Below are 21,697 nucleotides of genomic sequence, written 5' to 3'. Positions count from 1 at the left end.
ACCTGTTTTGTAACAAAAAACTTAAATGTACAACTCTATGGCGATATTTTTCAACCCTCGAACCGGTAGTGTAAACTATTTTCCCATAGGAATCCGCTATGCGCGAATACAGGCGGTCCCCGAGATACACGGTACCTCTTATACGCGGATTCGGAGATACACGGTTTTCTAAATTTGACAGTTCTTTGAGCAAATTGTACTGTTTTGACACATCAATTGTAAATTGTCAAATAATTTCCGTTTCGATCCAATGTTAAAAACTTTTTAAAAAGGTTTAAAACTGTTACATTTAGTCAGAATCATATCAAATAATTCATAAAATGACTATAACCGCCCCCTACTTGCAAAATTACACGAAAATTTTTGATATTTTAGCTGGAAATCACGAGATTCGACTTACGCGGAAATTCGAGATACGCGGAATTTTGCGGCCGTTTTCGGTCCCCATTAACCGTGTATCTCGGGGACCGCCTGTACTCGAAATACGCTATTGTGCTCGGTCCCGTACGATAGCGTATATCGGATAATGACTGTACTGAATTATACGGACGTCACAAGTGTCGTAAACTCAAAAAGTTTACGCTTGATTTGTATGGAAGAGCGTGAACTACACACTTAAAAATATTTCACGACCTCGGTTAAAAAAACTGCCGAAATCCGTCGGCTCTTTCGATTCTTGCTGATATGTCAGTTGAAAAAACCCAGTAGCCGAAAATCAGTACCATTTAAAACTGAAATATCAGTTAAATAAATATTTGAACCGAAACTCGGCAACACAACATGCCGAGCACATACGTTAACACTGCTGTCACCGAGATAATCCGTCAAAATAACCGAGATTTCAGCTTTACTACTTGGATTAGCCGAGGCTCGGTATTCTATCTGTCATTCGCCATTCTGTTAATCTCGTGCTAATGAAACGAAAACCTTTCGTAGTGATGTTGTGATGTAAAATAAAAAATGTAAAAAAAGTGAAAATGAGTCTCTCAGCGTGAAAAAAACGAGAATCAGTAGCGTGCGATCGAGCGCAGGTATGGAGCGGGGTTGGTGTTAGGAAACTCCATCAGCGCACGCAACCGGTGCTCTTCAGAGCGTTGCTCGGAGCAGTCCCTATTCAAGGATCAGATGTGGAAGCTAATCCGGTTGGTTCAACCTTTGCCAGACCGTTCAGACTTCCAGGATTCATTTCCGGTCACCTACACGAGGTAAGTATCAACACTCGATCACATGAAATCTAAAATGGGTTTACTCAGACTTGTTTCACTCTGCCCGCTCTACAGAACCGTGCCTGTATCAGTGCCCGCTCCTTGTCCGGCTCATTTTCCTGTACCGGTACCACATCCAAACGCTGTGCCCCATCCGGCGGTTGAATCGGCGCCTGTCCCAACGCTTTCCATCACATCAAAAAAACCCATTTGATACGCAAATAAAATCAATAAAATAAAAATAAAATGTTTTTATATTTAGCCGAAATCTCGATTTGCTCTAATCGAAAATCTCGGTTAAACGTAAACGTCAAAACAAAATGACATTAACCGAGATGTCGGCAACAGAAATTTTACCGAGATCTTTGCCGAGATCTCAGTTGTGCAGATCTCGGCAAAAATTAACCGAGATTCGGCAAAATTTTTTAAGAGTGTACCTGTCAAAATATTATAGAGTTACAGGCGGTCCCCGAGATACACCCCAAATAACCAAGATACCGAAAACGCCACCAATTTCCTGTACTAAAAATCCAGTTGCATCAAACAAAGCCAAAAAACTGTCAGTTTGGTGGGTTAAACCACACATCTACAGAAGTGGTCACTTCAAAGTTTGTTTAAGTTAGTTTTTTATGCCGGGTAATTCATTTACTCAACATGTATCTACCCAAAATGTGTTAAATTGTGCAAAGGAAGCAATAAAACTTGTGTGTTTAAGTTCATTTGTTGTGAAACATATTTGTGTAAGATGGGGATGCGTGTGTTTGTTTATTTGCAAATGGACTCTTTCATTGCGCTGGTCAGTGCACAGTTTATATATCAATAATATTGCCGAAGCTATGCTCTGATGTAAGTGAATGTGTTGAAGTAATCGATGTGTTAAAATCATGTTCAGCATGTTGACCTTAGCCCGCACTCGATGCATCTTTTTCTCGTCAACATGTTTGGAAAAGGTGGGGCAAGCGTGGGCAAGGTCAATACATCTTGTTAGAACTGACAGCTCCAATTGTTCTAAAATTTGGTGGGTTAACGACTGAATAGACCACCACTAACCCACGTGGGTTTGAAGTGGCTTTACAGTGGGTTAAGGACGATTTGGTTATTTGGGACGGTTATTGGGGACCGAAAACGGCCGCAAAATACCGCGTATCTCGAATTTCCGCGTAAGTCGAATCTCGCGATTTCCAGCTAAAATATCGCTAATTTTCGTGCAATTTTGCAAGTAGGGGGTGGTTTTAGCCACCAAATTAATTATTTGATATGTATCTAATGAACTGAACAGTTTTAAACCTTTTTCAATGGTATTTTACATTCGATCAATACGGAAATTACTTGATATTTCACAATGGATGTGTCAAATCAGTACAATTTGCTCAAAGAACTGTCAAATTTTGAAAACCGCGTATCTCCGAATCCGCGTATAAGAGGTACCGTGTATCTCGGGGACCGCCTGTATATGGCTGAAATCAAATTTAGGCCAAAGTTTACGCTTCGTGTGACGTCCGCATTATATTATGAGAGACATTCCAAATAAGCAGCTCCTACCTTATAGCTGATTTGAGGCCGTTTAAGAAAAAACGTGCCAATGTCGTACTGTGTAGCTGATTAAGGTAGCGGTAATCGCTGATGTGGGCGTTCGTGCGTTTTCTGAAAATGTATGGAATTTGACACCTGCTGCGTGTGACAGTTCCCACATAGCCGGAATTGCTTAAGTGTTAATTGTGTGATATTATGTATAATTTATGAATATTAAGGATTTAAAAATATACACATGTGCTTAAACGAAACAAATCTTGTTGTTTGTTTCATTGATGACGCCTTGCTTGAAAATAAAACGCAATGAAAAATAATCCCTGGCACCGTGGCATAAGGAAGCTGCTTAAGCGCTGTTTTAAAGATCCACCTGGAACTTTGATGCTGTTTATCTACTGCAAAAGGCGAATTCAAGCAGCGATCTTTAGCTTGCCAAAATTAGCTGCTTAAGCAATTTTAACTATTTGGGTAATAACATAAATTTAAAACACTTTTGTGAGCGAATATGTGCACAGTCTCTGAAATAAATTGAAAAAATCCAGAAATGTTGCCGCACCATGTTTACAAACCCATGCCTAACTCATTTTAAATAATTTTGTTTATGTTTATCAACAAAAAAGGTGAGAATGGAGGGAATTGAGCTACTTTTATCTACGCGATGTGAAATTTATCACGTTGTAGTAGCGCATTCACCGAAAGGCAATGTGACCAAAACATTTTTGTTGGAGCTTTTGCCATGGGAACGAGGTGTAGGAATATGTCGTACGTTCTACATACACCTTGCACCGGGCAAAGGCAAACATCACTCACAAACGTCAAACGTCACTGCGTACGTCAGTTGTGGAAGCTTTGGGCTGGAGCAGCGAAACGAAAATATCAACCCCTTTTCGAGCGCCGATTTGTTTTGCTTCAACACTTCGTCGCGTGCGTGTTTGTGGTGTGACGACGAAAGTTTCGGTCGTAAGTGAATCCCTGCCGAGCATCTGTGCCTCCTAAAGAAAAAAGCGATGGCCAACTGTATCCTGCGCGGCACACTGTCGAAGCCAGGTAAGCTGCGGCCATTTGCGAAAGGGCGAACCAGCTATTGCAACACAGCTTGCCCCGTTCCCCCTGTCTCGTAGTTATTACATAATTAGTGCCCATGCTCGACGGGTTACTTATGGGTCCTGGTTTATTTCAGCGATGGCGTTCGCCCGCACGCTCGTCTCGGGCCAGTCGGCGGCCCTGCCTAGGGTAGCAATGTTCACCGGCAGCCTGGTGGCGCCCGCTGCCCGCAAAGCGCAGCCGCTCGCCAGCACCACCGTGCGCCACTTTGCCGTCTCGCCCGTGCGGTGTTCCAGCGGTGGCAGCCACGTTACGCTGTGGAATGCCGAGCGTGCCCTGTCGGTCGCGCTGCTCGGCGTCATCCCGGTCGGGCTAATGTTCCCGTCCCAGGTCGGCGACACCCTGATCGCGGTCAGCGTCGTGATGCACCAGCACTGGTAAGCTTCGCTTACGGGGTACGGGTGATGGTCATGTCGCTAACTGCGCGGGCGTTTGTTTTGTTTTGTTTTGTTTATTCTGCGCAGGGGCCTGGAAGCGATCGTCACCGATTACGTGCGCCCGATCCTGTTCGGCACCACTGTCCCGAAGCTGGCCCACGGTTTGCTGCTGCTCGTGTCCGCCGCCACGCTCGGCGGGCTGTTCTACTTCAACTACAACGACATCGGCATCGCGGGCTTCGTGCGCAAGATCTGGTCGACCAAGGCGAAGGAATGAAGCGGCCAGCGGTGGGAAGAACAAATTAACGATTATTACCTTTAGTAACTAGTTGAACGCGAACGCCTGACGGAGGAAACAAAAGAGATCAGTAAATTAAATACAAAACACAAACCAAATTTATTGTACATTATATCCTTTTTCCTTTACCGCGCGCCACGCGCCACCCTGAGCAAATTGAACTAACAAACCGCGCGATCAGAATAAATTGGCTTTACACAAACACAAACAAAACCGCGCAATCTATCCAGGCCAACGATCACGTTTGCCAGCCTTTTCTTAGCTTGTGATGCGTTATAAATATATCATGCTACAATAGTATAATGGACGCACGGCGCAGGTTGGTCGTGCCAACCAGCCGCTCACCGTGGCGCAAAAGGCGTTGCTGTTTTCCATCCTCCCCCCACTCGAGTTCGTTGCATTTGTTCCACCGGTCGCCCGGGGGATGCCTTTTGGGAGTCCGTCCGCGTGTGGCTGTGCGCTGGAGCTCTACGTTGGTGTCTTTGGCGGGGGGCATTTCGTTTGGTGGAATAACCGCAACGCTTCCCACTGCTTGCTGCGGAGCAGTATGTGCGGCCGGCACTGGCGCATATGTTCCACTGCCTGCTCCGGGCTCCAGCCATTTTTCTGGAAATTGTGGGAAAAATAAACGAACCGTTAATGCGCCAATGGGCAATAAGATGCGTACAAGGATGAGGTAATAATATTATATAACATAGAAATCACTATACAAATTTTACAATATTTTTTTTTTATTTTCTACGCTGATTTCCTTCGCTAATTCCTACGCCGAAACACTATTCTTACGCTTCTCATTTACTGGTTTGTAAACTGAAATTGGATTTTTATTGAAATTTGCCAAGGCAAGTATGGGTTCATCTTAGGATCTAGGACCGGTATGAGTTCATGATAAGTTCCAGGGTAAGGATGAGTTCATGATAGGTTCCAGGGCAGATATGGGTACATGATCAGTTCTTGGACCGGTTTGACCAGTATTGGTTCCTGAACTAGTATGAGTGATCATGATCAGTTCCAGGACAGGTATAGATTCAGCATCAGATCCAAAGCTGGCATTAGGTCATGTGCAGTTTTTGAACCAGGATTATTTAATGTATTGGTGTCAGTACCTATATGGCTTTGGTTTCAATTTTTGGGTCTCTTAAGGGGTCGTCATGAGTACCTCATTTTAATTGGGTTTCATGAATCTTTCGTTGAGATTCATTCATATGAACCAGTGATAAGTGATTCGAATCTCGAATCGACTCTTCAAAGATTCATGAATCTCCAAAGATTCATGGTTCTCCAAGGATTCATGAATCTCGAAAGATACATGAATCTATAAGGTTCATAAATCCTTTAACATTCATATATCTCCAGGGATTCAAGAGTCTTTAGAGATATAAGATATTCTAAATACTGAATTTGCGCGATCCACATGGACCGTCTCTTCCAGTAGCAAAACAAACTATTCGGTTGCGTGGTACTTGCCAAGAAGTCTCGAAAGCCTGTATAGGGTGGCATGACCACGTAGGTTGTTACGCCAAGTAGAATAATAATGAGAAGCTCAAGCTCTACGAATCTGTGGAGATGTATGAATCCCTAGAGATTCGTGAGTCTTTGGAGATATATGAATCTTTCGATGCATTTTTGCAACCGATATTCAGATTCGTTGAATCATTTCAAGCATTCATTCAGGTTCATGAATATGAATCAAATTTAATCAACAATAGTTTTGAGGCCATTTGTTTTGACGTACTTTTAAAAGTAAAGGGGATCTTTGAAATTTATTTGCGCCGCCCTGTAACCTGGCCAAATTGACTAGTTTGTTCAATAGTTTGTTTGTTATTTTGCGAGCAAACGGCTTCAATTTGGCAAATTTTTTTTTTTTGCAGGAATAATGTGCTCGTAGTGTAGCAATATAGCTTACTGTTTTCAAGCAATATTTAATCGATTTTTTATAAATTTTCCTAAATTTTGAACAAATTTTTTCGAGCAAAACTGGCAATAAAAAAAGCCTTTCGTCGGGGTGGTTAAACCGCCCTTTATACTCACCATAATAAGGTAGCAGCCGACGAGCGTGGCACTGCGCGTCCGGCCCGCTTTGCAGTGTACGTAGATCGTGCCCGGTTCGGCCAGCTCCCCGGGGGCGGCGGGCAGTAGGGCCATCCGATCGTTGGCCGGCAGGAACCGGTTCATAAAGTTCACCCCCTTCCACAGCTTCTCCTGGCACGGCGACTCGAAGATGTCGGTCGTTTCGAGCTGCAGAAACTCGACGCCCAGCTTGGCCCACCGGGCCTTGTTGTTCGAGAACGCCCACAGCTCGTAGTCCTCGTTCATCGACACCACCGCCTTAATGTTTTCCTTCTGCACCATCTCCTGCGCCACCGACCGGAACGGTAGCGCACCGAGGATCACGTTCTCGTCGATCCGATCGTACCAGTGGCGGGCGGTGATCTTCTCCATCATCACGTTGTAGAACAGTGACGGGTAGAAGGTGATTCTTGCAAACATCGCCTTGGGAAATGGGGAAAATTTGGAAGGAAGAACAAACAAAAATGCTATTTAATGGCTGAGAAAGCGGGTGCGGCACTCCGGCAAAAAAACGGAACGGGACACTGCGAAGAGCGAAACACACTTCACACAGTGAGTTAGGCACTTTCCCCAACCCTCCCTTCGCCCACCCGGTCCATACCTGGCCTTGCTGTTGCTGCGGTTTAGCATGAAATGGTGTGAAACACAGCAAACAGGTTGGAAATGTTTAAAAAGAGATTGCGAGAAGAAGTGAAAGTTTTTAGCTATATCGGAAGATGAGCACAACACACACACACTCTCTACACTACGGGGTGGGGTTGGGTGATGGTTGGTGGGTATGGACACACACACACACGCACACATACACAGCGAGGGACACGGTTGCAAAGGCAGGCAAATGATACAGACAAAATGATGCTTCTAAAACACGTAAGCAGGCGGCACACACGTGGAACTGGGAAGGTTCAATCAATAGGAAGTATGGAAATTAAGCCAACAGCTACGGTTGGTTACGGTACCGTCATCCTGATGCGTTGGCTTTTTTGTTACGATATTCTTGAGCGGTTGTCTTTACGCGCTGCCTGGCAATCCCCACTTATGCACAATACGGCTCCTTTGCGAGGCAGAGCAGACCCGGCTGCTTTAATTCAGTGTCGATGCGATATAATAGCTACAACAACAAAAACACGTGGTGATTAATTGTGGTGCCGGTTGTGGGGTTGGGGGTTCCGTCGTTAATGTTGAGCTGAGATTTCGTCATGCACGCGTCGGCAAAGTAAAAACAAAATAAATTAATCACCGTGCTAGAAACGGAGGCATTTTTTTATCAAACAACAGAAAAACAACACAAGACAGCTTGTTGACAGGTGACGCGTGTAGCACAGAGTTGACAATAGGGGGTTCAAGGATTTCCCAATTCCCGAACCAGTGTAGCCAGATTCTTTAGAAGGTTTTCGGTAGGAGCACCAACATTTTAACCGTAGAGTTGGGAACCAAATTTACACACGTAAGGCTGGAAATAGACGAACCGAGATCGTCGCGGTACCGCGAAATTCGCGCCTTTTTTATAACAGTTGTAGAACAGTAGAGCTGTCAAATCTTCCGCGCCTCCAATCGCGCCTGCTGTTTCGCAGAGATACCCAACTTCGGTATTGCTGAGATTTGCGCGGTAGTTTACTTTTTCTGGCGGATTTGTGTGAAAACTCGTGTCGAGAAATGAGTTTTGTATTTTATTTTGCATAAACTATGTGAAATAAATAATTAGATTCGCAAATTGATAGAAAAATATTTCTTCATTTCTGGCACATTCAATTGTCACCAGACTTCGGATGGTTCCATACACGAACCGCGATTATCTCGCCTATATGTCAGATTTTATAACATAACTGACAACTCAAGTCATACGCGATTTTCGTGGTACCGCGATGATCTCGGTTCTTCCCATATAACCAAGATACCGAAAACGCCACCAATTTCTTGTACTAAAAATCCAGTTCCATCAAACAAAGCTAAAAAACTATCAGTTTGATGGGTTAAGCCACACGGCCACAGAAGCAGCCACTTCAATGTTGTTGAAGTTAGTTTTTTATGCACGGGCAATTTATTTGCTCAACATGTTTCACCTGTAATAAAATGTTATTTGTTGTATACGATAATATAGGTTGCCGACCCATGGGGACGAAGTGGTGAGTGCCACTCGGGGCTCGATCGTAGGTACGTGGGTGCAAGGAGATGAGAGTTCGAGGCTCTCTCCTACGAACCTTGATGGAGTACGGACGTTGCTGGTAGTGTGAACAAATAATGTAATTGTACGAATAAGTTAAAATAAAGAGTAAAAGTGTAAGCGATACAACATTATTTAATTGTGCAAAGGAAGCAATTAAACATGTGTGTTTAAGTTGGTTTGTTGTAAAACATTCATGTGTAATATGTGTATATGTGTGTTTGTTTACTTGCGATCGAACTCTTCCATTTGCACCGTTCCAGTGCATAGTTTATAGACTAATAATATTGCGGAACTTTAAGTGCAGTGATGCAAGTGAATGAATGTAATCAATCGAAGAGTTAAAATCCTGTTCAGCATATTGACCTTAGCCAACTCTTGACCAAACTTTTCCTCAAAGCATTTTTGGAAAAGGTGGGTTAAGGGTGGGCAAGATAAATACATCGGATCGGAACTGGCAGCTCCGATTGTTCTAAAATTTGGTGGGTTAACGACTGAATCGACCACCACAAACCCACTTGGGTTTGAAGTGGTTTTACAGTGGGTTAAGGACGATTTGGTTATTTGGGTATAGTAAAACCATTTTGACAGACGCATCAAGACGTGCGACGAAATAGAAAATTTTCTACTTTGACGCTGCGTTGTGCGTCGTTAACGCATGCGTCTGTCAAATCCCATACATTTTCGCAATCTGGTGAATCTTACCGTATCAATAAACGATGCGCAATCTCAGATTGCGCATATATTTATCTGTCAAAAAATATATCGTTTCCGCGAAGCCAACCCTGGCCTATAAACGTCATTTGCATGCGTTGTGTTGTTTTGTTTTGGCTTCCGCCACAACTGAACGTGTTAATCCGTAAGCAGCTTCATTTTCCAGCCATGAGTGATTATTTATCAAACAACGATCATAATTACAACCGGCGTCTTCGGCGAAACCGTCGGTGGTGGATGCGACCAGTTTTCTTCCGCAGAAGACAGGATGGAAATCGTCTGTTGGACGACATCAAGGCCGAAATGGTAAACGATACGATAAAAAATTTTATGCGGATGAAACACGAAGATTTCGATCGTCTTTATGCCTTGGTCGGTCCAGAAATAAGCCGCATGGATACAAATATGCGAGAAGCGATCACGGCCCAAGAAAGGCTTTTAATAACATTGCGGTATTTGGCAACGGGGGAGACATTTGCAAGCTTGCAATACTTGTTTCGGGTAAGTATGTTTTGTTTTTTTTCTTGTTTCGGCGGTCCGATTGGAGACGGTAGTGGCGTCGGTCTTTTCCATGGCAGCACCGTGGCAACATCGAATCTCATACAAACCGTCTCCCCGTACGCAGGACTGATAAAACTTTTTCGGACAAAAGCAAGTGAAGAGAAGTTAGCAATCGAAAACGATGCAAGAGCCTAATGTTGAACGAATTAAAATGAAATGTTCGGATTTTAATGAGTATTGTATAATTTTAGGTTTCTAAATCATCGATTGCCAAAATTGTAAAGGATGTGTGTGCTTGTTTAAATAAACATTTGCGGAGCTATGTAAAGGTATGTTTTTGTAATTTTTTTTATTTTATTTTTTATTGTGTTCCAGATCCCACTCCAGCATCGTCTGCCGCAAACGATTAGTGGCATCGTTTTGTTGGTCTGGTGGTAAATGGATTAACCATGCCCCCACCCACTGGCCAAACATGGACAAATAATTTTCCATCGCTGGAGTGGGTGCTGGGCTTGGTGCTGGGGTCGGTGCTGGGGTCGGTGCTGGGGTTTGTGCTGGGGTTGGTGCTGGAGTTGTTGTTGCTCGGATTGGTGCTGGGATCGGTACTGGAGTTCGTGCTGGGGTTGGTGCTGTAGTTGGTGCTGTAGTTCGTGCTGTTGTTGGTGCTGGATTTGGTGCTGGGATTGTTGGTGCTGGGATTGTTGGTGCTGGGATTGTTGGTTGGGGCGGAATTGAGGAATAGGAACAAGAAGGGATTGGGTGGGCTTGGGTGGAGGTGTCTTGTTCTAGGTCGTCATCGAACTGAAAAGAGAGATAAAAAATAATGAGATAGCATAATCAAAAAGTTACAAAATAAATAAGGTTGCATTGATATCCAACGACGAGCAATACATATGAGTTAAATTTATGAAATATATAATTAATTTATCTTTGTATGTGTTATTATCATTTCAGATGCCGTCCACAGCAGAAGAATGGAAGGAGAAATCAAAAAAGTTTGAACAAAGGTGGAATTTTCCGCATGCAATTGGGTCCATTGATGGCAAACACGTACAAGTGGAAAAGCCTAGTAATAGTGGATCAGAGTATTACAACTATCAACATTATTTCAGCATTGTTTTACTTGCGGTAGTAGATGCCGATTACAACTTGTTACATGCAGATATTGGAGGAAAAGGTGGAATATCTGACGGAGGTGTATTTAAAAACACACGCTTATACCAGAGGCTGGAAAACAACAGTTTGAATGTACCGGAACCTGAACCACTGCGAGTTCCATATGCAATGCGAGTACCTTACTTTCTTTTAGGCGATAAAGCGTTTGCTTTTACCAGGTACTGCATTCGACCATTTGGAGGCATGCATGCGGAAGGGACAATTGAAAGAGTTTTCAACAAACGTCACTCTCGTGCTCGAATGATCGTTGAAAATGTGTTCGGGATTTTAGCCAACCGTTTCCGCATTTATAAAAGCCCGATTCTGCTAGAGCCAGAAGATGCTAAAACGGTTATTATGACAACAATATATCTCCATAATTTTCTTCGACAGAGTGCTTCACGCAATACATACACTCGCCCTTCATCTTTTGACAGGGTCGTCAATGGGCGTTTTGTAGAAGGCGAGAGAGCTCCAGCTACAATGAGCGGACTACAAGGCATACCCTGTCGCACGCCAAACGACTTGTTGAATATACGTTTACACATTGCACATGATCTTAAGTATAATAACCAACTTAATCATTAATGCAATACAACTCTTTGTATGTGTCAATTATTAAGCTAATTAGTAGTTATTAAATCGTAGAATGTGCGTAGATTACATGCAATTATACATTATATGAATAATATGCTAACCCACATCGTCGTTAGTACACTTGTACCTTTGCATTGTCCACCCACCATTGTTTAGATGAAAGAATGGTTCAACGTGAATCACGCTTGGCAAGTTATTCAGATAAAACGATTTATTTGCGATCGTTTGAGAACGGTCCATATGAGGCTTCAACCCATGACGGGCATGTTGTTGCTGTGCCACAGGACCGCCCTTAACTCGCAGTGAAATATAAAATTTACAGATAAATAACAAAACAACTTACCGTATCGAGATGCGTGCCGTCCTTCATGGTATCATCGAGGAACCTCATCGCGTCGAAGGCGAACCATCTTGGGTGGAAGACGTCCTCAGCCGCTACGAATGATAAAATTATGTCATTGAACAATTTCATATTATTTTAAATTTGATTAGTACCTGCTCCGCTTTGCTGACTTTTACGCAGCTTGGACTTATAAGTCCTGTAGCTGGTCAGCAGCTTCCTCCACTGGTAGCTCGCCTCTTCGACGGTGAGGTCCAAGAGTCCACCAATCTCGGTCCACGCATCCCTTCGCCGAATACCGTTTTTGTAGAACTCCGACCGCTTTTGCCATAAAGCAGGCCGTCGTTCCACCTCGGCAATTAGCCGAAGGCTTTTCTCAACATTCTGGAAGCAAATCAATAATAAAAAAACGATTAATCTCGACTCTATTCATTCACCATCCCCATGACCCCGTTATTATTTTGATGGCCCGGAAGATGCAGCAGTTTTCTTCCATTATCAGTCCTCTAACTCGAGAGAGCTGTAATATAAAATATTTAAATATACATAAACGTTCCTGTAAAAATAAGAAAGTTTTTTTTAATCGCAGCGGCAACAGCAATAGCTTCCATTGTAGCAGTTGGGGTAGAGGTTGCAGCAAAAATGGTGCAGGAAAGCAGGGCCAGCAGGAATAGTTGGTATTCCGAAATATAAGAAAGATTTCCTGTTGGAAGAAGACCAAAACCGCATAACCTACATTCCAGAATTCCAAACGATTATTAGTGTATGCGGACTAATAAGAAACATAACATCCCGTGGTACAGCCAGGTCAGTTCTCAAAGAGCTGCAATGTACAAATAAAACATTTCAGTTCAATGGTTTATTCCTGTAACAATAAAGACTAGCTAGGTACATTAAATTAGTACAATTTTTACAATTTACTATTTTTACAATTTAATTTTTTTACAATTTTTGCAATCTACAATTTTTACAATTTGACTTTTTAACAATCTACAATTTTTACAATTTTTTTTAACAAACTGCAAAGCAGCTGTCGTTTAAAAAAATTGCCGGTAGCTGGAGAAGCAGCAGCGGTGTTGTTTTTTTTTCCAAGCCGGAAAATAATCGAAATTTAATAATAATTCAATTGTTGCCCATATTTCTAAATTTCTTTAGTATAACCGCATACACAAATCACAAACACTGAACATATATCATTTAAGGAAAAATAAAGCTACAAAAAAAAAACCCAAGCATTGCTTCCACTACAAAAACACCGGTATAAAAAACAGAATGATTATATATTTACCAATTTTATATAGTTCCGGCGATTCGGCACGTTCGGCGATTCGTTCTCCATGGCTGTAATCAAAATTTAATTAGATTTTTGGCTCAAAAATCAACGCTCATCTCATATTTTTTCGTTTCAATACCTACCGCTATATGTAAACAAACGTATTAATCCAAGATTGCGCTAAGATTGCGCATGAATTTTCGAGATTTATATGTCCGAGATATATAAATATTTTTTGACAGATAAATATATCAAATCGGGCCGTTTGACAGATAAATATATGCGCAATCTGAGATTGCGCATCGTCTATTGCTACGGTTACGAAAAAATCTGTGATATCCGGTATGGAAAATGAATAACCGGTAGTTTTAGGGTGCTCATCTGTGAATTGGTAAGCATTTCAAAAATCGGTAGGAATCGTTGTTTCTGGTCACTCTGGTCCGAACCGAGCAACGGGCGGGATCGCTCAACTGCGCGGTGTAAACGCGCGTACGCAAATCATCGCTGTCAAAGCGGTGCCGTTTATGGGGCGAAGGGGCAAGGAAGCATACGGCAAGGCAACCGGACAGCGTGAGTGAGCAAAAGTGTAGCGGGGGCCTTTCTTCTGCCACACAGAAATCGCAAATATAATCATAGTTGACAGCGTCGGAGCAGCGAATTTCAATAGTCATCTTGCGAACAGCGACTTGCACTGGAAAGAGGCTTCGCACCAGAACTAGGAACGCGAAGACACAGCGCAAGACGGTACACCGATCACAATCAACCGCATCAACGTAAATCCCGGAACCCCTGCTCCATCAACTCCGTGCAAGTGCGGTAAAAAGAGAGTGTGTTAAAAAATGGCCGGAAATTTGGAGGATCGTGAAATCTGGGAAGACTCGGAGGAGCTCGGCGAGGAGGTGCTGCGTATGTCGACGGACGAGCTGGTCAGCCGCACCCGGCTGATGGACAACGAGATCAAAATCATGAAGAGTGAGGTGGTGCGCATCAATCACGAGCTGCAGACGCAGAACGAAAAGATTAAGGACAACACGGAGAAGATCAAGGTGAACAAAACGCTCCCGTACCTGGTGTCGAACGTGATCGAGCTGCTGGACGTGGACCCGCAGGAGGAGGAGGACGACGGGGCGGTCGTGGTGCTCGACTCGCAGCGCAAGGGTAAGTGTGCGGTCATCAAAACGTCCACCCGCCAGACCTACTTCCTGCCGGTGATCGGGCTGGTCGACTCGGACAAGCTGAAGCCGGGCGATCTGGTCGGCGTGAACAAGGACTCGTACCTGATACTGGAGACGCTGCCGGCCGAGTACGATGCGCGCGTGAAGGCGATGGAGGTGGACGAGCGGCCGACCGAGCAGTACTCGGACATTGGCGGGCTGGACAAGCAGATCCAGGAGCTGATCGAGGCGGTCGTGCTGCCGATGACGCACAAGGACAAGTTCAAGAACCTGGGCATTCACCCGCCGAAGGGTGTGCTGCTGTACGGGCCGCCCGGGACGGGCAAAACGCTGCTGGCGCGCGCCTGTGCCGCCCAGACCAAGTCCACCTTCCTGAAGCTGGCCGGCCCGCAGCTGGTGCAGATGTTTATCGGTGACGGGGCGAAGCTGGTGCGCGATGCGTTCGCGCTCGCGAAGGAAAAGTCGCCGGCCATCATCTTCATCGACGAGCTGGACGCGATCGGCACGAAGCGGTTCGACTCGGAGAAGGCGGGCGACCGCGAGGTGCAGCGTACGATGCTTGAGCTGCTCAACCAGCTCGATGGGTTTAGCTCGACCGCCGACATCAAGGTGATTGCGGCCACCAACCGGGTGGACATTCTCGATCCGGCCCTGCTCCGGTCCGGGCGTCTCGACCGCAAGATTGAGTTCCCGCACCCGAACGAGGAGGCGCGCGCCCGCATCATGCAGATCCACTCGCGCAAAATGAACGTCAGCCCGGACGTGAACTTCGAGGAGCTGGCCCGGTCGACGGACGACTTTAACGGCGCGCAGTGCAAGGCGGTGTGCGTCGAGGCGGGCATGATTGCGCTCCGCCGGTCGGCCGTGTCCGTCATACACGAGGACTTTATGGACGCGATCATGGAGGTGCAGTCGAAGAAGAAGGCTAATTTGAATTATTTCGCCTAAGTTGGACGAAGGGAGGGATGCGTTTAGGAGGGAGGCTACTTTTTTTTTTGTTCTATTTCTATTCCCCATCACGATTTCTACACACGCGTCAACAACGCAACAATTGCACTGATTACGCTGAAAATAGGACGCTAAAACTGATTGAAATATTTTTCGATAACGGAGCTGAGCTTTAGGGTAAACTACAGAAGGAAAAATATGCAACACCCATGTCGTCCATAACTTTTTGATCACGCCTCTGGAAATAAATACACGGTCGTCTCTGTTCTAAATCAGTCTTTTTACATTCATTTCTCGCTGTACAGGTGATAATATAACTGTTTTTTCCTCCCGTCGTAGAGCAAAGGTAGGCGAGCAGTTATTGTTTCCTTTCGGCTAGGTACTAAATAACATACCAATTGCTATTTAATCATGATACACTGACACCATTCGAACGGCACATATGGGTCGGCCCCGTGGCACAGACTTAACAGTATGTCCGCCTTTGGTTCAAGTCTAGAATGGACCGGACCCCCTATCCGGCTGCCTAGTGTACTGAGTAAGACCCAAAAGAGCCTGTGTATATTGTTAGGACGTGTTACACATTGTAGAAGAAGAAGAAGAAGTGTACACATGAAACATTGAAGCACGTGTACACACACTGTGTACGATGAAGAAAAAGTTTCGGAATAAATCACCAAAAAAAAGAAGAAAAACAAAATTACACACGAGTGATTCTCTTCATTTACCTTACAGCTGTGTCGGTGTGACTATGTGTGTGTGTGTTGTTTGTGTGATAACTATTTTGAAACAAAAGGTAATATCACATTTATTTACAATAGTTTAAAGTTGGCCCTTACTTTCCTCTCTATCTCTCTCTCTCTCGGCCGTACTCTATATGTGCCTCTCTACTCAACGTTTTCATTTAACGTGGCATCTGCTGGCTCGGTATTGCGATTTGCCCGGTTTTCTGCTGTTGCATTTCTGGCGCTGGCAGCTGCCCGGTGCTCCTGCTCGCCGGTGGACCCGGACGGGGCGGCGGGCGTTGCTGGTGCGTCATCGCGGTCGGTCCTGGCCGGGGACGGCGGTGCCTGCTGGCTGCTGCCACCAGTGGTGGTGGCGGCACCGGTTTGGTTCGGTGCCGGTGGGGCACGCGGTACTGGGCGCCGGAAGTACAGCACCGCACCGCACAGTATCGTGATGACCGTGATCAGGTACAGGTCCCAGTTCGAGGCAATATTTTCATCCAGGTTGAAGATGATTTTCAACGGCGTCTACAGCGGGGAGGGGAGTGAAATCGGCATGCGTTAGTAATCGTTTGGTGGAATGGCAAAGCCGAGCCGAGCGGACGACGACTTACCTCTTTCAGTGATTCCAGCTTGAAGAGCAGCTGCAGCTTGATGAGGGCCAGCGTTACCGGGACCTTCGCGTCGACGCTCGAGTCCGCGGCCAAATCGTAGCACCGCTTCGCCAGATGAATGTCCTTCTTCATACCGAGCCCCTGCTCGTGCATGTAGCCGAGATTGAACATCGCTTGCGCGTTGTTCTGCTGCTCGGAAGCCATCCTGTGGGTGGGTTGAGTTAGTTGAAAAAGGTAAAAGGTTTTTTTTGTTGGGTCCGCTAGATCAGCAAGTTAAAGTATAACGCTAAGAGGCTAATAGTGATGCAATAGTGATCCGAAAAATGAAGTTTTGATCGGAATCGATTCTGACTAGCTCCGATTGTTTGTGGAATCGATTCCGGAGAGTAGATCCGGAATCAGTTACCGGAATCGGCTCCGGTAACGAATTCGGAATTGGCTCCGGAAACTAATATGAAATCGGCTCCAGAATCGAATCCGGATTCGGCTCCAGAATCGGGGTCGGCTTCGTAATCAGAATCGGCCCCGGAATGAAATTCGATTTCGGTATCTCCATGAGAAGACGGTCCCATTGTGCAGACGTCAACTCAAACGACTCAATAGCAAGCCCGTCATGGGTTCAAGCCTAGAATGGACCGTTCCCCCGTAGCAAGGATTGACTATCCGGTTGCGTGGTAATGAATTAAGTCTTGAAAGCCTGTAAAGGCCGGCATGCCCGCGTTACGCGTTACGTTACGCCAAATACAAGAAGAAGATCTTCATGAGAACAGGCGTTTGGGGCCACTGCAGCTACGATTTTATCGATAGCCGCCAAGAACCTAAATTTACTTGTAAACGATTGGAAATTTCGGGACTAATTTTGTTTCAAAAATTTCTGATTTCAATTTCTGAATCCCGAAGCTGATTACGGATACCAGATCGATTCCAATTGCGGAGCCGATTCCGAAATCGGAGACGGCTTCGGAATCGGCTGTGGAATTGGAATCGAAATCGGAATCGGTTTAGCTCCACATTCAGAATCGATTCTAGAATCGGAATTGATTTCAGAATCGGAATGGATCCCAGAATCATAATCAATTCTAGAATGGAATTGGTTCCACAATCGGAATTGATTCCAGAATTGGAACAGATTCCAGAAGCGGAATCAATTCCAGGTTCGGAAACGATTCCTGAGTTGGAGTAGATTCCAGAATCGGAATCGGATCCAGAAGTTATTCCTAGCACGGAACCAGAACCAGGTAGTTTCGATTCTGAGCTCCTACTACTAGATCACTCGATTCCAGAATTGGAATAGATTCCATAATCGGAATAGATTCCGCAATCGGAGTTGATTCCAGAATAGAAATAGAAATCGCAATTGGAATCGGATCCAGAATAGGAATTGATTCCAGAATCGGAATCAAATCCAGGTTCGGAAACGATTCCTAAAGTTATTCCTAACACGGAACCACAACCGGGTAGTTTCGATTCCGAGCTCGTACTAGTAGATCACTCGATTCCAGAATCGGAATTGAGCCCAGAATCGGAATTGATTCCAGAATCGGAATCGAGTGAAGCGTTCGCACGGCTTGCGAAATGCTGGCCCAACCCGTTTCCCACCAACTCTCACCTGTAGTGGGAGGCAGCCATCTCGTAGTCGATCAGTGTGCCCATGCCGTAGTAGTGGTAGTCGCCGAGCTTCACCTGCGCCGCCGAGTAGCCCTGGGCCGCGGCCCGGCCCCAGTACTGCAGGGCGCGCACCAGCTCCTCGCCGCGGTCCTTGAACAGGTTCACCTCCTCGCGGTCGAGCAGGAAGCCGGCATTGCTTTGCGCCACCTCGTACCCCATCTCGGACAGCAGCGCGTACTGCATGAAGGATTCCTCGAACCGGTACGATCGGTAGTCCTGGTAGCCGGACATGAGCCGGTCGGCCCACTTGCCCCGCTCGGCCACGTTCTTGAACAGCTCGACCGCGGTCGGGCAGGACCGTATCATGCCGAGCCCGATCGCGTGCATCTGGCCGAGGTTGTAGAACGCGAGCACGTGGCCGGACTGGGACGCGAGGCTGAAGTACTTAATCGCCAGCTTAAAGTCCCGCTGCACACCGATGCCACCTGGGTGGGGTGAACGAAATGGATATTAATTTCAAATGGAATAGCGAGAAAGCGAGAGTTCTCTCCCACTCTCTCTCTCTCTCTCTCTCTCTCTCTCTCTCTCTCTCTCTCTCTCTCTCTCTCTCTCTCTCTCTCTCTCTCTCTCTCTCTCTCTCTCTCTCTCTCTCTCTCTCTCTCTCTCTCGTCCACGTGTCATACACTTACTGTAGTACATGTTGCCGAGCTGCAGCTGCCCGTCGACCCAGCCCTGGTCGGCCGCCTTCGCAAAGTACTTGAGCGCCTTGCCCGTGTCCTTCCGGACGCCCTTGCCGTGCAGGTACATGATGCCGAGCCCGCTCTGCCCGACCGGGTTGCCCAGGTCGGCCGCCTTCTTGAAGTACTTGAAGGCGGTCTCGTTGTCCGCCTTAATGTTGTCGCTGCCCTCGAGATAGATCTTGCCGAGGAACGCCATCGCCACCGCATTGCCCGCGTTCGCCGCCTGGCTGAAGTACTGCAGCGCCCGCTGGTGGTCGAGCGGTATGCCCCGGCCGCCCTGGTAGTGCAGCTGGCCGAGCCCGACCTGCGCCTGCACGTCGCCCTTGTCCGCCAGCAGCTGGTAGTAGTCGATCAGATCGTTGTCGAGGATGCCCGAGCTCGGCCCGGAGTTGTCCACCTCGTCCAGCAGCCGGATGCGGTGCACGGCCGCCCCGCCACTGAACGTCACCTGGGACGCCACCTTGGTCGCCACCTTGCGATAGTAGTCGAGGGCGGTTTCGCAGCTGTTCGGCACGCCCACGCCCGCCCAGTACCGGTAGCCGAGCGCCATCTGGGCCCAGGAGTTTTCGCCGGCTGCCGCGAGCGTGTAGTAGAGCAGCGCTTTCGCCTGGCTCACGTTGAACCCGATGCCGGCCGAGTACATGAAGCCGAGCCCCATCTGCGCGTCGGGCAGCCCGTCCGCGGCCAGCTCGAGAAAGGTGCGCTTGGCCGACTCGATGTCGAGCGGGACCGGATTGCCGAGCAGCTGGGCCCACGCGACGTGGCTGCGGGCGAGCGGGTGGCCCTTACCGGCCGCCTCCACCATCAGCTTGTGACCGAGCAGGCGGTCCACCTTCGTCCGGTTCAGCACGCCGATCGCATGCTCGTAGATCTGCTGCGCCTCGACCGCCTCCTCGCTCGGCGGCCCGGCTGCACTGTCCGGGCCCAGTCCCTGCGCCCCTGCCTCCGCCTCCTGCTGCTGCTCGATCTCCTCGATCTCGGTCACGATGTTCTGGATCAGGCGCTTCTGCACCTCCAGTATGTCGTACAGCACGGCCGGTATCTTCTTGTTGTCCTTCTCCTTGCTGAAGTCCGTTATCTGCACCAGCTTGATCGTGTCCAGGTCCAGCTTTTCCCACGGATGCTGCTGCTGCTGCTCCGCGTCGCCCTTGCGCTCCTCCCCGCCGAGCCCGTCGATCAAACCTTCGGCCGCTTTGCGCTGCTGGTTCGTGCCGGACGGCACCGGACTCTCCACCCGCTCGCCCGTCGGCGGTGCCGCCGTCGGCCGCGCTTTACCGTCCTCCCCGCCTGCGTTGTCCTCCTGCTGGCCGGGCGTTGCCGCTTTCAGCGGCACCTTGTCCACGTTCGTCCCATCCGCTTCGCTCGCCACGGCCGTGACCGTGACAAGCAGCAGCAGAAGCAGCGCCGGAAAGGTATGGCACCTGCTACCACCGAGCCACATCATGCTTCGTTCTCCCGCGACCCCCTCCCTCCCTCCCCACGGTTGGATGCTGCTCACACTAGCCCCAGAGCCCCCGCACACACACACACTCACAGAGATTGCACCCGGCTGGTTCGATCCTTTCCAGCAGCGCGTATGTGTGGGATTGGCGTTGATTGAGGTTGATCGGGTGTTTGGTGGTGGCCAGGCTGGAATGTAGGATCCTCAAAAGGACTATTTCTCTCTCTCTCTCTCTCTCTCTCTTCCTCTCTTTTGTCTTTCCCTTCCGCTTTCTCCACTACTGTTCGTTCGAATGATTGCAGACGATTGCGTTAGGCAAAACAGGAGCCTGACATGTTTAAAAAACACACACACACACACACGCCTGCAAGTACACCTGTCAGTGTGGCGAAAAAAATGACGTGTCCCTTGCTGTCGCTCACACACAACAACAACAGCAACAGACGGGCAAGGTGGGGGCGACTGTTTTGTTGTTTCGCTTACGGGCAGTCGGGTGTGTTTGATGACAACATTGCAGGCCAGCGAGACACACGCACACCTCCTGCGGGATGGTGGGTGGGGCGGGATCTGGTTTGAATAGCTGGATTTGAGCTCTCCCGGGTGCAAAAAAACACACACACACACACATATGCACTCACGCGCACCAAAGCTCTTACGGAACCACACCGAAAACCATCGTGTGGTGGCACTTTGTATGTGTTGCTGCTGGGAAATGTCCACTTTCTTTTTTGTTTTTTTGGCCACACTAGTGGCGATTTATGCTGCGGGGGAAAATCGCCAATATGTGCACTGATCGGAATGCTTTTCGGGTGCTGATGTGTTGTTCTATTTTGTTTCCCTCTCTCCCTCTCTCCCCCTCTCTCTTTCTCTCTACACGTAGCGTACAGGGAATTTTGTAGCGGGTTCAACTGGCAGCACTGCTGCAGCGGCCACTTTGACAGCTATCATCGGCGGTACGAATTATACGTTGGCACAACTGGTATAAACGGAAAGTGGCCAGAACCGTAACCGTGACCGCAGGTTTGGTTAAAATAGGGTAACTGTACCAGTTTTCGGCAGTGTACCTATTTTCGGAGGGGTAGTTAAAAACGTGAAATTCTACAAAAGTTAAACAAAAA

The 21,697-nt window shown here is 47.1% G+C and overlaps 6 protein-coding genes across 7 annotated transcripts; 4 read left to right on the top strand and 2 right to left on the bottom strand.

Annotated features, from left to right (window-relative positions):
- Positions 1-609: 609 nt before the first annotated feature.
- LOC125908364 (cyclin-dependent kinase inhibitor 1C-like) lies at positions 610-1,456 on the top strand. The gene is made up of 2 exons (XM_049611083.1): positions 610-1,205; positions 1,281-1,456. The coding sequence occupies exons 1-2, from the start codon at positions 1,126-1,128 to the stop codon at positions 1,417-1,419; spliced, it is 219 nt and encodes a 72-aa protein (XP_049467040.1). The 5' UTR covers positions 610-1,125; the 3' UTR covers positions 1,420-1,456.
- Positions 1,457-3,547: 2,091 nt separating this feature from the next.
- Positions 3,548-4,612, top strand: LOC120951977 (succinate dehydrogenase [ubiquinone] cytochrome b small subunit, mitochondrial). The gene is made up of 3 exons (XM_040371020.2): positions 3,548-3,782; positions 3,916-4,216; positions 4,304-4,612. The coding sequence occupies exons 1-3, from the start codon at positions 3,743-3,745 to the stop codon at positions 4,491-4,493; spliced, it is 531 nt and encodes a 176-aa protein (XP_040226954.1). The 5' UTR covers positions 3,548-3,742; the 3' UTR covers positions 4,494-4,612.
- On the bottom strand, positions 4,590-7,926 carry LOC120951964 (phosphatidylglycerophosphatase and protein-tyrosine phosphatase 1). 2 transcript variants are annotated; one of them, XM_040370999.2, is made up of 5 exons: positions 7,825-7,926; positions 7,544-7,695; positions 7,186-7,200; positions 6,546-7,007; positions 4,590-5,120 (listed from the first exon to the last, which is right to left on the bottom strand). In XM_040370999.2, the coding sequence occupies exons 2-5, from the start codon at positions 7,547-7,549 to the stop codon at positions 4,983-4,985; spliced, it is 621 nt and encodes a 206-aa protein (XP_040226933.2). In that variant the 5' UTR covers positions 7,550-7,695; positions 7,825-7,926; the 3' UTR covers positions 4,590-4,982. The 2 variants fall into 2 exon arrangements, with proteins under 2 accessions (XP_040226933.2, XP_040226941.2); XM_040371007.2 differs by lacking the exon at positions 7,186-7,200 and having other exon boundaries at positions 7,544-7,900.
- Positions 7,927-9,472: 1,546 nt separating this feature from the next.
- LOC125906403 (uncharacterized) lies at positions 9,473-11,830 on the top strand. Its single transcript, XM_049609153.1, has 3 exons — positions 9,473-9,963; positions 10,215-10,292; positions 10,918-11,830. The coding sequence occupies exons 1-3, from the start codon at positions 9,556-9,558 to the stop codon at positions 11,704-11,706; spliced, it is 1,275 nt and encodes a 424-aa protein (XP_049465110.1). The 5' UTR covers positions 9,473-9,555; the 3' UTR covers positions 11,707-11,830.
- A 2,035-nt stretch (positions 11,831-13,865) lies between these two features.
- On the top strand, positions 13,866-15,723 carry LOC120948326 (26S proteasome regulatory subunit 6A-B). The gene has a single exon (XM_040364543.2). The coding sequence runs from the start codon at positions 14,168-14,170 to the stop codon at positions 15,449-15,451; it is 1,284 nt and encodes a 427-aa protein (XP_040220477.1). The 5' UTR covers positions 13,866-14,167; the 3' UTR covers positions 15,452-15,723.
- A 428-nt stretch (positions 15,724-16,151) lies between these two features.
- Positions 16,152-21,479, bottom strand: LOC120948319 (protein sel-1 homolog 1). The gene is made up of 4 exons (XM_040364530.2): positions 19,088-21,479; positions 18,400-18,883; positions 16,791-16,995; positions 16,152-16,704 (listed from the first exon to the last, which is right to left on the bottom strand). Exons 1-4 carry the CDS (start codon positions 20,580-20,582, stop codon positions 16,339-16,341), a joined length of 2,550 nt encoding a protein of 849 aa, XP_040220464.2. The 5' UTR covers positions 20,583-21,479; the 3' UTR covers positions 16,152-16,338.
- Positions 21,480-21,697: the final 218 nt, after the last annotated feature.

This window comes from Anopheles coluzzii, chromosome X (assembly GCF_943734685.1).
Source record: "Anopheles coluzzii chromosome X, AcolN3, whole genome shotgun sequence".
Taxonomy (NCBI): domain Eukaryota; kingdom Metazoa; phylum Arthropoda; class Insecta; order Diptera; family Culicidae; genus Anopheles; species Anopheles coluzzii.
Note: the sequence above shows the minus strand (reverse complement) of the source record. Positions and strands in the feature narration are given on the sequence as shown.